Below are 13,315 nucleotides of genomic sequence, written 5' to 3'. Positions count from 1 at the left end.
TTGGTATCACAAATTCACGTAGTAATGTAATCTAAATAATGAGAAATAATAATATAATAGATAATGAGAAAAGGTCTGTAATGGAGATGCATATTAATTTAATCTTAGGCCACAAACTGCCTGTGGCATGGCAAGGCAGGGAAGTCAAGGTGTGGCATTGTGCTTTTCCTTGAGTAGCACTGAACTTGCCTCTCAGTAAGACCAGAATAATGTTCCAGCATGCAAAAACTAATCCACCTCCTCAGCAGCACAGCTACTCACATGCTGATGACCCAGTGGTGAGTTTGGGTACACCAGTTCATAAACTGCCATGTTAGCAGTAGAGCTAAATATATTAATCCTAATGACTGATTGTCATTAGATGTTAAGAGTGATGGTGGGTTGCTTCCTCCTTCCTATGGAGCCCCTCATGTGCTGGGCAGCAACCACATGAGGGGCCAGCACAGGGCTTTTAAAGAGTAGTTTGACTGCTTGCAATATCTTTCTAAGAAGTATTCTTGGAGCAGCAGTATGCTTGTCTGTGCATAAATGACTGGTGACTTAGAGCTGACTTCGCTTTAACTTGGGTTTCTATCTCTGTAATATGTGGCTATTTGTGATACTATAATGGATCAGTAATGGGACGCCCATGGGTGTGACAGCAACCAGCAGTACCAGGAGGCTGGCTTCCTACATCCAGAAAGCAAGAGTAGCTGCTAAGGGACTTGCAGAAGTTACTGGACATGCTTATACATGAAGGAAGCAGTTTAGTGCTTTGCTTTAGACTTCATGCCAATGCTGACCTATGAGTCTACAGGTACGCCCACAAAATTACTTCCCCCTGCCCAAAGCAAGCCCTTGCTATTCTTGAAAGCATTAAGTAGCACAGTAATGAGGCAAGAGACCCAAGGTTTCAGACTATCAGCAGTACTGATATTCTCTTACAGTGACTTCTGTCAGAGCCCTGAATTACTGGATTGCTTACTGATAGTCAGTTTTTGCACTGGAGTTTAGCTCTGAGGGCACTGGAGAGCAGAGCATGCAGAATTAAGAGACACAGGGAGCCAGAGGAAATGTCCATCTCCCACCTGTAGTGGTAGCCCTGCCTTCCTGCCCCAGCCCCTGTACTACCCTTAGTTTTCAAACTGCCAAGCAGCCACAAAATATCACTTATTAAATTACATTAGCCCTTTTTTCCTCCTAATAGTGAGCACCATACTCAACACCAAAGGGGGAATGCAGCTAGTGGAACCAGCTCCTGTCTCTTAGATATGTATGTGAACTTACTATACAGCATTTCTTAAGCAGCATGCCCTTGCTGAAGTTTTAATGTGCATATAATACTACACTCGCTTGTTTTCAAAAGCTTTTGGGTAAAAGCTCACGAGGAGCCATAAATACCTATTTTTCTTTTTTTAATAAGTAAACCCATGCCTTGTAGTATACCAGGAAACAGTACTGCTGTTCTTTTGGCATACTGTCATTGAAAAGGCATTAAGCTGAAGACCACTTTATTTCATCAGATGCCTTTCCGGCCACTTACCCTCCTGCAGAAGAAGAGAAAGAAACAAAACCACAGCTGGACATTATGGCTCTAGAAATTTATTTTCAGAGCTTAGTGCTTCACCTATGATTAAAATACTTCTTAAGCAAATAAAAAATGCTACTGACTGGGTACTAAAACTAGACAAGAGTACAACTAACACCACTACTTTCATGCACTGACAGATACTAGTTTGCTCATGCCACTGAAGTAGGATCTTTCCCGTTCACTCATCACTTCAAAATGTAGGGGTCTTCTACAGAAGTTGCATTCAGCTGACGAATGTGGCTTCAGCTCCAGCCCAACATCCTTCCATGTAGTGAGCAACTTTTCTGTTAAAAACAAAAATATTCATTAAGATCAAGGCTTAAGATAGTTCCCTGTTAAGCAAAGCAGCAAAAGTGTCAGTGAGAAGGGATAATGGGAACTCACTGTAACATAATTTACCTCTTGAATGAGGTGACTGGTCTGCAACTAAGTCTTAAGCTATTCTCATACCACTTGTGACAGGATCAAGTAGCTACTCTCCCTGGACAGAGCCATGTTTAAGACAGGTTAACAGCTGGGCAAAGAACAGCAGTTTTCTTTGGACCCCACATAACAAATTAAGGTTGGTTTGGACAAGCAACTGGGTATAGGCATGCACTGGCCTTACACATTCAAGGTTTCAATGTGCTGCCCTTCACAAGTCATGCTCAAAGAAGGCTAAGTGCTGCAGTATGCACTTGTAGGCCACAGCAGAAGGAAGACATTGTGCAGCTAGTGACACCTAAAGCTGAAGTGCTTCCTAGTCTCATCTTGAATACTAAGACTGCATAGACAGCCCAGTATTTTCATTGCAGTAATGCATGAATCCACTCACCAAGAAAATAACTCATCATCTGAGGGGTGTGGTGAGGCGTAGGGGCAATACGCAGTAGCTCTTCTCCACGGGGAACTGTCGGGTAGTTGATTGCTTGGACATAGATGCTGTGCTGGCTCATCAGCTTGTCACAGATCTCTGTATTTTTAGCAGCATCTGCAACCTAAAGTTTGAATTTTTTGATTATAAGATCAACCAAAAATGTGCAAGGTGGCACAACTGTCAGCTCAAGTTAGCTAGCCACAAAAATCAAACAGGACCAATCTCCCCTGTGCCACTCTAAACAGCACATAAGTCAGAAAGAAGGGCTAAAAGCTAGTGCTATGTGTGGAGCCCTCTGGGCATAAGCACACCACTGCAGCCTAGGTAGGCTGGTGTTTATACCCAAGTGTTTTTACTAGCCTGTTACCTGTTTCTTTGCTTTCTGTATACTGTCAGATGGTGGGTTTCGTACACTTTGTCACTCTGTTTCACAACATTTACAGCAGGCAGAGGTCAACTTAAGCCAGACTCCTAGCACATCACTGCTGAATACTAGGACAGGTTTGAACTTTGTGAGGATAGTAACTAGTATGTGAAAATATAATTTGATCACGGACAGGAAAACAAGCAGCATAGGCCTGTGCCAACAGTATCCACAGTACTCACCCTCACTGGAATGATGTGGCTGGGGCAGTGCACCACTGGAAGCCCTGCATCCATCAGCATCTGTCTCATAAGCTTCACGTTGCGTTGGTGCTGGCGCCTCAGAACTTGTCCTTCTGCACTCTTTAGAGTTCTGACAGATTCTAGGGCACCAGCTAAGAGCATGGGTGGCAGTGATGTCGTGAAGATAAAGCCAGCAGCATATGAGCGAACAGTGTCTATCAGAGAACTTGTACTGGAGATGTAGCCTCCTACACAGCCAAATGCTTTGCCTGAGGGGATAAAAAAAGAGGGTAACCAAGCTTATTCCTTCCACCCATTAGAATAGCTTCAAGTATTATAGCCTTTCACTTAAAGAGTTATGTTGACTATGTACTTAACGTAGTCATGATAGGCCACAGTTCTGGCCCCCTCTGCTAATCTTGTATTTACTTAGCACATGTTACAGCTTTGGTTTTAAGCCAGTCCTGATCACAGGCATTAGTTACTACACAGTAATGTAGTTATTACACACCAAGGAGAGTTCAAGGCTCTCTCGTATCCAAGTTTTGATTTTGGTGAAGACCTCATAAGCCAAATCATCAAGCAGAGACTTCAATAGTGACCCTAAGTGATCAACACTAAGTCTCTCAACAGATTTAAAATAATCTGCTCCAGGAGTACTAGAAATAGCCTATGCTCCTCAGGAGCACTCAAGGTTGTTATTGTGATTGTGCAGTCAACACCAGCCCCCTCTTCCAAATGGTTAGATACCAAAACTGAGCCACAGATACAAGTAGGCTATCTGGTCAGTGCTTCCACTTCTTTTAGGCTGTAGCCCAAGACTGTAGGTTTTAAAGCTCTGAAGTTTCCTAGGAAATTTTGTGTTTTGAAAGTTGTTTCAACAACTTCCCTATTTGCAGCAGTAAGCTTACTCCTAAGCCTGCATCCTACTCAGATAATGGCAGTTGCTTCAGTTCCTGCCAAATCTCTTCACTAACTCCCCATCTCAGGTTTCTAGATTAGGAGCACTCCATTTCACATAAAAGAACAAAGTACTACTAAATATATAGCACCGTACTAGCATTCTCACCTGAATTTATTCTTGAGTTGTATAATATGTCACCAGAGGATTTTTTGCTAGCTTAATTTAAGTAAAAAGAGACAATGCTACCTCAACTGATCTGTAAGGCAGTGTAAGTAGCTTAACACAAGCTTTTCAAACTGTGGGGCACATTTAAATCCTTTGGGCTTGAAAGATTCTAGCCCCCAACAGCCCTTAGCAAGTTCATTTGAACAGGCTGATTTTGAGTTAATCCACTTAATTCAGCTGCCCAGAAGCTTTGCTGCCTTAGCTTCTGTAAAAGTGCCATACCAAGCGTTCCAGAGATGATATCCATCTTGTGCATGATTCCATCCCGGTCTCCTATACCACCGCCTCGAGATCCATACAGCCCCACAGCATGCACTTCATCCACAAAAGTGATTGCCCCATGCTCATGGGCCACATCACACAGCTCTTCCAGAGGACAGACTGCACCTAGGAGCCAAAGCAGTGAATGCAGTTCAGGATTCCCTGTACTCAGCTTGGATAAATACCAGAAGTACTCCCAAACACATGCATTTCAGAAAACTGTTTTCATGAAAACCCTTAAAGCACCATATACTTTTAGACATAGAATACAGATGATGTGAGTACTAACTGCAGTAGAAGGGGAAAGAAAGGTTTCATGTCAACTTACCATCCATTGAGTGAACAGTTTCAAATGCAACAATTTTGGGGGTAGATGGGTCAGATTTCTTCAATAGTTCTCGAAGATGGTTGACATCATTATGGCGAAATATGTGTTTTGGCACCCTGCTGTTTCGGATCCCCTGGATCATGGAGGCGTGGTTTCCAGCATCAGAATAGATCTCACAGCCTGAGGAAACAGCACAGTTACACTCTAACGATAGAAAGCATTACCTGATTACCAGCATTGCTTTATGTATGGGGAGTGTTCAGGCAGCAACAGTAGCATGTTCTAGAAAGTAATGCTCCTGGTAAAGACAGCAAGTTAAAGATGATGAAGCAGCAATATTATTTAAGGCTTATTTTGGGTATTTAAACTAACACAAACTTGATCTTAACTAACTACAGAAGGATTTTTCTAAGCTCTTAATACTTTTACCTAACTCTCCTAACTTCTGAAGTTAGAGAGAGGCTTACACCCACAGGTGTGAGGATACCAAATTCCTGGTGCCTCACTTTCAGGTGAGATTCAATGTAAGAGCAGAAGACTGTGCTTTTTGTCTAATTCCTCCTGCAGTTCCTAGCTCTCAGTCTCCATAGACTGCTACTATGATTTGCTGAAGTTGAACAACTTGAATATAGCATTAAAACCCCCATACTTGGCTCATCAAGTAGGACAACTCCTCACTTTGAGCAGCCTTTTCCAAAATATACTCCCAACTGCTTAGGGTAAGGTTGTGTTTTGTGGTAAATAAGGGGTGCAGTTTGAGATCTCACCTGGCAGCATTTTAGCTAGAGTGAAGAGAGTGGAGTCATTGGCTACAAAACATGATGAGAACAACAGCGCTGCATCTTTTCCATGAAGATCAGCTAGTTCTTTTTCCAAATCAACATGAAATTTACTTGTTCCTGAAATATTTCTTGTGCCTCCTGCTCCAGCACCATGTTGTTTCAGTGTATCCCTGCAGAGGGTCCAAAGAAAGGCATTAGTGTTACTGTGTGACACGAAAATGAATCAAGGATCATTGCTGAAAACATTCTAGTAACGAGTTATTGCTCTAAAAAGGAACTGATTGCAGAAAGCAGCTGCTGGGCTTCTTTGAGCAACCTGCACAACTCAATCCAATAAGCTAAGCAATCAGTTACCACTGGTTGATACACAGCTGCAATATACCACCCGATTTATCTGGTAACATTTAGGAGCTTCTCAGGAAAATCCAAGGAGCAGGGTTAGTGACTGACAGGTACACTGCCCCCTTGGAGCTAGTTACTGTTACTTACCCCAGCTCAAGAGAAGAGGGCAAGCTGAATTTTACACCAAGAAAAATACCAGAAGTAGCTTATGTAGCACAGTACAGAAATCAATTCTGCAGGCCAACATAGCTTGAAACTGCCTCTTAGAACATGGCACTACTCACATAACTGCTCCACACACACGAGGGTGACGACTCATCCCCAGGTAATCATTGCTGCACCAGACAGACACCTCTTTCTTGGTGATCAGAGAATCGGTGTAGTCATCTGCCATGGGAAAGATCTGTGCCTTTCGGTTCACTGTTTTGAACACTCGGTAGGTGTGATCCTTCTTCTTTTCATCTATCTTTTTCTCAAAGAACTGATCATATTGGAAGGTGGAGATGGCTGAAATAAGACAAGAGACTTAAGCACACAGGAAGTAATCACAGAAGACCAGGCCAGGGGGGGTTTTGCTAGACAATCTTACATTTTGGCAAGTTATCCTGAAGCAGATGAGACACACTTTCTGGTCTTTGCTTCAGCACAATATCCTTGAACTTCTTGAGCAAGCCACTCTGCTCTTCTCCTTCAGTCTCAGTGTTCCTCACTGTGGAAGCAGTTGGTATTTTGGCAAATTCTGTACCTACATACATTATAATAAGTTCTGGTGAGCTTAATGAGCTTGAAACAAAGTGAAGGGAGTTCAGCAAACATTTTAAGTAACTCTTGATTTCTTTAGGAAGCATGTGCCTGAATCCACATGCCCCTCTTTGGATCAACTATTTTATTTGCTTACAGTTTTGCATTATACAGGGCAAAAGGAAAGCTTTGCTGATCAATGATGACAACACAAAATGCAATTTCCTTGTATTGAACCAACACCCTTGGTTCATCATGACTCGGAAAACCACTTCATACAGCTACAGCATTTATCTGAAAGAGTTGGTATACAACTAACCAAGGGCACCGTTCTAATCAGCTGCTTCCTTTTTTGTTCCTAGTATTCAGTTAGCACACATTTTTTAAAACTATGTCACAGAAAACAAACAGAAAAGTAAAATAAGCTTCCTGAGACAGATGGCAAGGCTTTACAGATATGGGTGAGAAGTTCCTTCCTTTGAAGGACAGCAAGCCAGCCAACACCCTTTAGTTCCATAAACAAGACACCCCAACCCATCTACTTGCTTTTCAGCTTGGATTTGTGCTGGTGCTTGCCTAGTACCTTGACCCAGTTTCTTCTATCTCTGGATACACTACCTTTGTCTATACCAGCACCCTGGTAAAGCTCTCTTCAGTTCTAAGCATCTGCTTTGGGTGAATGATTCTGCTTCTATTAGGCTATAACCCAAGATTGTAAATTTCAAAGCCATGAGCTCTGGGTGCAAGAGTAACAGTTAGATTCACACATTTAGAGCCGACACATCAAAATGCAGCATATGGTACTCCCGCATCAAAACCACCCAGGGAAACACTGCACAATGCTGCAGGTATGACATTAACACCTACATTTTTCCAACAGCTTTTCACTGCAGCCTCCCATAATCCTACCTGCATAATTTAAGTGGCTACTGTCAGACTTGGCACACTCCAGAGTAAAGTCAGGCACCAAAACCTCTCAAGGACCCAATGCTTCAGTGCACAGAACACATACCTTTCCTGTCCATCTGCATGTCCTGCACATCCTCTTGGAGCTCTAGGCTGGCTTTGCAGAAAACATTACTGTTCTTGTGATTCATCTGAGCTGCCAGGAATGGGCATTTTGTAGCAGAGCCCTGGCTAGCACCAGCAGCGGGGTGGCCAGTGGGTGGCTGGGCTCCATCTGTGTTCTGCTGGGCCACTTCTTTGGCATTTTTGGCCTCTGAGGTGGGATGGAAAAGAGGAGGCACTTTAGCATCAGCATTTTATTACACTGACTTCAGCTTTTTTACCAATTACCTTTGTAATTAACTTGGCACAAACCATTCAGAACTACTTAACCAAGCAAATAATTTTATTTATACAAGCACAGAATCCCAGTAACACCTGAGGGCACCTGAGTGAAGATGCCAGATGTAACACTGTACCCTTTGAGGGGAAAAAATCCTCTCTCCTTCCTTCCCCAAAGGAAGACCTTCTTTTGAGGAATTCAGCCATTTTCAGCCACCAGCCCTTCCTCTGCTGCAAGCCTCCGTTTCTTCCGAGTGCTAGAGTAAGAATCCCACAAGGAATGTTACCGGGTGGGCTAAAGAGCTGCTTGAGCATTAAGAAACCCCAGCTCGGTGATCCAGGATCACAGATCCCTAACCACAACTCACCATAGGGCATACTAACGGGCCAGTCTTTGATTTATACTATGTCCATGCTTAATTATCACAGTCATTTAAAGGATTAACTAACTCTTATCCCGAAGCTGCTCATTCCAGAAGCTTCCTTCTACGACACTGTCTATATTTATTTTGCCTGAAAGGTGACTACTGTGTCCCCTGGGGAGCTCCCTGCTACAGCTACCGTGACCTGCCCAGTGACCCGCTGCCCTCCCTGAGGAGAGGCCCGGCTCCCGGCGCTGCTCTCCTCCCTCCCGGGGCCATACTCACCCCGGCGGGCTGCGGGGGTCTCCTCCTCCGCCTGCTGCCCGCGGGCGGCGGACGTGGCCAGGGCGCGGGGGGCCGCCTCCATCATGCGGGGGCAGTGCTGTGCGTACAGGAGCAGGGAGGGCCCGGCCTTCTGCAAGAAGGCCTGAGAGACGCGGGCCAGGAACGGGCAGCGCCGCACCACCGCCTCCATCGCAGCCGCTGGAAGGGACACCGGACGTGACGTCAGGACCGCCGCTGGCCGCTATCGGTAAGCCACGCACCGAGCCCGGTAACCGCTCCGCGGCACGGCCCCCTCCGCCGCTGCTTATATAGCCCCGGCCGGCGCGGCGCATGCGCATTGCCGCGGCCTCGGCGCCGCACAGCGCAGGCGCGTGACGGAGCGCGAGGGACGGCAGGTTCGGGGGCGTTTCGGGAGGTGCTGGGGGTGGCTCTGGGCGTCTCTAGGGGTGTCTTGAGGAGACAGAGGGGCTTTGGGCGTCCCTTGGGGTGCCGGGAGGAGACAGAGGGGCTCTGGGCGTCTCTAGGGGTGTCTTGAGGAGACAGAGGGGCTTTGGGCGTCCCTTGGGGTGCCGGGAGGAGACAGAGGGGCTCTGGGCGTCCTTTGGGGTGCCGTGAGGAGACAGAGGGGTTTTGGGCGTCCCTTGGGGTGCCCTGAGGCGACAGAGGGGCTTTGGGCGTTCTTTGGGGTGCCGTGAGGAGACAGAGGGGCTTTGGGCGTCCCTTGGGGTGCCGGGAGGAGACAGAGGGGCTTTGGCCGTCCCTTGGGGTGCCGGGAGAAGACAGAGTTGCTCTAGGCGTCCCTTGGGGTGCCCTGAGGCGACAGAGGGGCTTTGGGCGTCCCTTGGGGTGCCCTGAGGCGACAGAGGGGCTTTGGGCGTCCCTTGGGGTGTCCTGAGGAGACAGAGGGGCTTTGGGCGTCCCTTGGGGTGCCCTGAGGAGACAGAGGGGCTTTGGGCGTCCCTTGGGGTGCCCTGAGGAGACAGGGGGGTTTTGGGCGTCCTTTGGGGTGCCCTGAGGAGACAGGGGGGTTTTGGGCGTCCCTTGGGGTGCCGGGAGGAGACAGAGGGGCTCTGGGCGTCCTTTGGGGTGCCGGGAGGAGACAGAGGGGCTCTGGACGTCCCTTGGGGTGCCGTGAGGAGACAGAGGGGCTCTGGGCGTCCCTTGGGGTGCCGGGAGGAGACAGAGGGGCTCTGGGCGTCCCTTGGGGTGCCGTGAGGAGACAGAGGGGCTTTGGGCGTCCCTTGGGGTGCCGTGAGGAGACAGAGGGGCTTTGGGCGTCCCTTGGGGTGCCGGGAGGAGACAGAGGGGCTTTGGACGGCTTCCGGGCAGATTTGAGGAGATAAGAGGGGTCCGAGTAGCTGCTGTGCATAGAGGGGCAGCCAGCCTAGGGTGTGAGGCGATATCCTACAATGGGGGCATAGCCCACATGGGAAGAAGAGGCAGTAGTTTTCCAGCTCTGGGTTTCCCCTTTGCCGCAGGTAATGCAATACTGGAGTCCCTTACCCCCAGGATAGTAGGTTTTGGGGGGCCCTGGTGTGTCTGTTCATAGGAAAAGGACAAAGCTCTGAGTCAGCTGCGTTGGGAAACCCAGTGCTGCTCAAACACATCTTGCGTATTTTCCTCCTAAACACGCACCTCTGACTCCCTGTAGAGTCTGCACAGGGGCTCAGAAAGCAGCAGCTGGTCTCACTGGGGGTGCTGGGGTCCTGAACTTTGCCTACAGCTGGTATGAACATAGCAGTTTCTCTGTTGGTGATGCTAAGGCTTTCACCACTGCACGTCTGAAGCGTGGTGCCATTGCCTGAGTTTTGAAGATAAGCAAGACTCCTGTGTGAAGACCAGCAGCAAGTAAAATTGTATCCTGCATCCTGTGTCTTACAATGAACATTGAAGTTAATTTGTTTAAACGAATATTTGTAGGTGGGTTACGATAAAAGGAGCTCTTTATGAACGTGGCTATCCGAGATGCAGGAGTACTAATTCCTGTAAGTGTATACTGTCTGAAAGAAAGAGGAAGAAAGCTGACAGTGTGTTCTTTTCCTCAGCTTGTGAAACAGTTTCACAGCAGACAGGATTTGGCAGAGTACTGCCTCTCAGCCTTGCATCCCTCAGCCAGCTGAGAGCCTGCTTGGGCACTTTGAGGCAAGAGTGGTTTTTGTAGCAGGTACAGAGTTTTGAGGAGAGCTCTTTTAAAGCTCACTCTTACTTGACTCATGTCTTGCATGTAGTCACAATATGTAGTTACTAGAAGGTGCTCACTGGTAGAGTGAGTGGGGACACTAGCAGGAAGTTTGCCTGACCCTCCTTTCTTCAGCACTCACTTTGAGGATGCTGTTTGCCTTATGTAAACTTTGGGATCTGAGTAGCTCAAGAGGAGGCAGTCTTAAACCAGAGCCTAATGGCGGACTTGCGGTCAACTCCAGAGCGTTACTAAGCTCTGAGGTAGGAAACGGGACAGAGTTCTGCCCTCATGTACTCCTCATGGGGCCCTGAAAAACTAGAGCTTTACAAGGCAGGGTGTGGGATTTGGGGTTTAGTAGGGCTAGACGGTTTTTTAAACACAGTTTGCTTCCTGCTTACTAGGAATTTAAGACAGCACTGTTTAAGAAGTCTTGATGCTTAGATCTTAAGCAATTCAACTCATTCCAGCAACGTAATGCTGAAGTCACCATTAAGAAACAGCCTTTCATCTGTGGATGTCATTACATATAGAATCACAGACTGGTTTGGTTTGGAAGGTATTGTAAGGATCATCTAGTTCCAAGCCCCTGTCACGGGCAGGGACACCTTCCACTAAGTTTCGTTTTTTCTGTAGATAAATGATTAAAATAAGGCTGTGATATTTGCCCTGAGCCTGTAGAACAGTTAGGCTAGGAAGAGTCTTGGTCATTTGACAACACCAGGGTAGTGCTTCAAATTATTGGTTCAGTTTGCTCCTGAAAAGTGCTGGTTTTACCACTGGCTTTCAGTTAGTTACATGCCTTAAGTATTTACATACTTACATAATAGTTAATTAGCACTTGAAGTTAAAAAATGTGTGATGTTTCAGGTTACTGCTGTCCCTCTCCCCCTGACTATCAGCATTTGACTCCCTACTCTGAAGCTTTGTATCACATCAGTTACTTCAAAAAATGAGGAAACACTGTGACATTCTACCATGTAGGTACCTGACAAGTGTCCTTAGAGCAGAGAGTTAATGTGTTTGAACCTAAGGGATCCCTCCAGTGCTGATTAATCTCAGTTTTAACAACATAAGTCCCATATGTTTGATTTATAGTATGTTGATAGTATTTTTTTCCTTCTCCTTCTGCTATTAATTGACCATGGTACTTAACTGGAGAGGGGCAGAGGGAATATGTGTTTTGTGGCAAGAGGCACCAAAGCTGTTGTACTCTGCGAGCATTATTTGCACTGCAAGAGGCTGCAGAGCTTATCTGCATCAACACCTGCCACAGCAGGTTCCATCCCACAAAAATCTGATAATCCTTCTTTATCCTGATAACATTAGCTTTTCACCACATCGCAAGGTTGAGGGATGAAGTACATTAGTCTGCTCTGGTGCTGGAGTTCAGAAACTCCCTTGTTTTGTATTTAGAAGTGCATGTGGAGTCTGAAGCCTGAGGAGCATCTGCTTTCTACGCAAACATCATTCAAGGTTGGCAGCTGAGACACAGCAACCTTGGCTACGATAAGGAGGTCTCCAGGTGGAGCACAACTCTCAACTTTCCTGTCAGACTTCTCTACAATCTGTGCTATCAATCGGACACTGCAGTAACGCTTCTTCAGAGTTTGATTTGGGTGAATTTATTTAACCTTGTACATGACAGGAATTGCGCAGAGCTAAAGAGCAAGGGAGTGACGTTAACTTGACCCTCATCTTGGAATGCTGCTGGAGGAACATGTCCTTGTCAGTGCACTGAGATAGCTCAGGGACCAACAGAGTGGAGGAGAAGTCAGGGAAAAGGGTGTCTTGTCTGCTCTGCCATTTTCTTCCCTTTGGAAATCTTGCCAGAGTTTACATGCTGAAGATGAAGTAAATACTAATAAAGCTGCCATTAATTAAAATGTATTAGGGCTTCAGTGGGTTAATTAAATGGTATTTAAGGATGTTAATTGTGGCAATGTATTACCATCATCCAGCAGGGCTCAGGAGAAAGTAGCCTGAAGTGCCATGCAACTGTCATTTGCCACACTGCAGAAGGAGGACTTCAGACTACGACAAGGGATAGCACACTTCCAGCCCAAGGGGGAAGAGAGAGCCTGTCCTGAGAGAGAGCAGGCTTGCCTTGTCTGGAGAGAGATGGCAGCTACAGTGGGCAAGGGAGAAGTAATGACTGCCTAGGAATATGTTAAAGGCAGAGTAGCATGTAGTAAAGAAGGTACAAGCTGAGGGGATAGCATTGGTGTGAAAACTCAGCTGGCTCACCCAAATTTACCTTGGATGTCACTGTGTTTTGGAGCAGTCTTTGGAGACTGGTACCTGAGATGTTGCGCGCCAGTTAGATTCAGCAGAGGAAGCTTTAGCGGGCTGAAAGGCCTGTGTGTTGCAGTGGCAAGGGAAGGGAAGAGTCAACTAGCCTGGGAGCCTCTGCTGACTTTAGTTTTCTAAATCCCATTCTGTTCTGATGATTTGTCCAAGTCTTTGCTAAGTAAGTTGCAAGAGGGAAAAAAAAAAGCTTACATTCCAGCCATGTGGGAGGTGGATGAGAAGCCATATGAAGTGCCATATAGAAATTGAAATGGAGGGGAAAAAAATCCCCTGTGAC

At 46.5% G+C, this 13,315-nt stretch overlaps 1 protein-coding gene and 1 long non-coding RNA gene across 3 annotated transcripts; one reads left to right on the top strand and one right to left on the bottom strand.

Annotated features, from left to right (window-relative positions):
- Positions 1 to 1,567: 1,567 nt before the first annotated feature.
- On the bottom strand, positions 1,568 to 8,810 carry ALAS1 (5'-aminolevulinate synthase 1). Of its 2 annotated transcripts, XM_061347014.1 has the most exons (11): positions 8,550 to 8,810; positions 8,040 to 8,159; positions 7,628 to 7,834; positions 6,464 to 6,619; positions 6,159 to 6,381; positions 5,518 to 5,702; positions 4,751 to 4,930; positions 4,384 to 4,548; positions 3,033 to 3,301; positions 2,385 to 2,547; positions 1,568 to 1,854 (listed from the first exon to the last, which is right to left on the bottom strand). In XM_061347014.1, exons 1-11 carry the CDS (start codon positions 8,737 to 8,739, stop codon positions 1,694 to 1,696), a joined length of 2,019 nt encoding a protein of 672 aa, XP_061202998.1. In that variant the 5' UTR covers positions 8,740 to 8,810; the 3' UTR covers positions 1,568 to 1,693. The 2 variants fall into 2 exon arrangements, with proteins under 2 accessions (XP_061202998.1, XP_061202999.1); XM_061347015.1 differs by lacking the exon at positions 8,040 to 8,159.
- Positions 8,811 to 10,821: 2,011 nt separating this feature from the next.
- LOC133208837 (uncharacterized) lies at positions 10,822 to 12,614 on the top strand. The gene is made up of 2 exons (XR_009724519.1): positions 10,822 to 10,991; positions 12,058 to 12,614. It is a non-coding gene; the product is annotated as an uncharacterized LOC133208837 (long non-coding RNA).
- Positions 12,615 to 13,315: the final 701 nt, after the last annotated feature.

The sequence above is a fragment of the Neopsephotus bourkii genome, unplaced genomic scaffold (genome assembly GCF_033783945.1).
Source record: "Neopsephotus bourkii isolate Nb327-2 ecotype Australia unplaced genomic scaffold, CSIRO-AGI_Nbou_v1 NB_284, whole genome shotgun sequence".
Lineage (NCBI taxonomy): Eukaryota > Metazoa > Chordata > Aves > Psittaciformes > Psittacidae > Neopsephotus > Neopsephotus bourkii.
Note: the sequence above shows the minus strand (reverse complement) of the source record. Positions and strands in the feature narration are given on the sequence as shown.

Excerpts from the sequence above, each read along its gene's own strand:
- ALAS1 (XM_061347014.1), bottom strand. The coding sequence starts at position 8,739 with ATGGAGGCGGTGGTGCGGCGCTGCCCGTTCCTGGCCCGCGTCTCTCAG. Across the intron at positions 4,931-5,517 it reads TCTAGCTAAAATGCTGCCAG|GCTGTGAGATCTATTCTGAT; the intron begins GTGAGATCTCAA and ends CTGTTTCCTCAG. Across the intron at positions 1,855-2,384 it reads GATGATGAGTTATTTTCTTG|AAAAGTTGCTCACTACATGG; the intron begins GTGAGTGGATTC and ends TGTTTTTAACAG.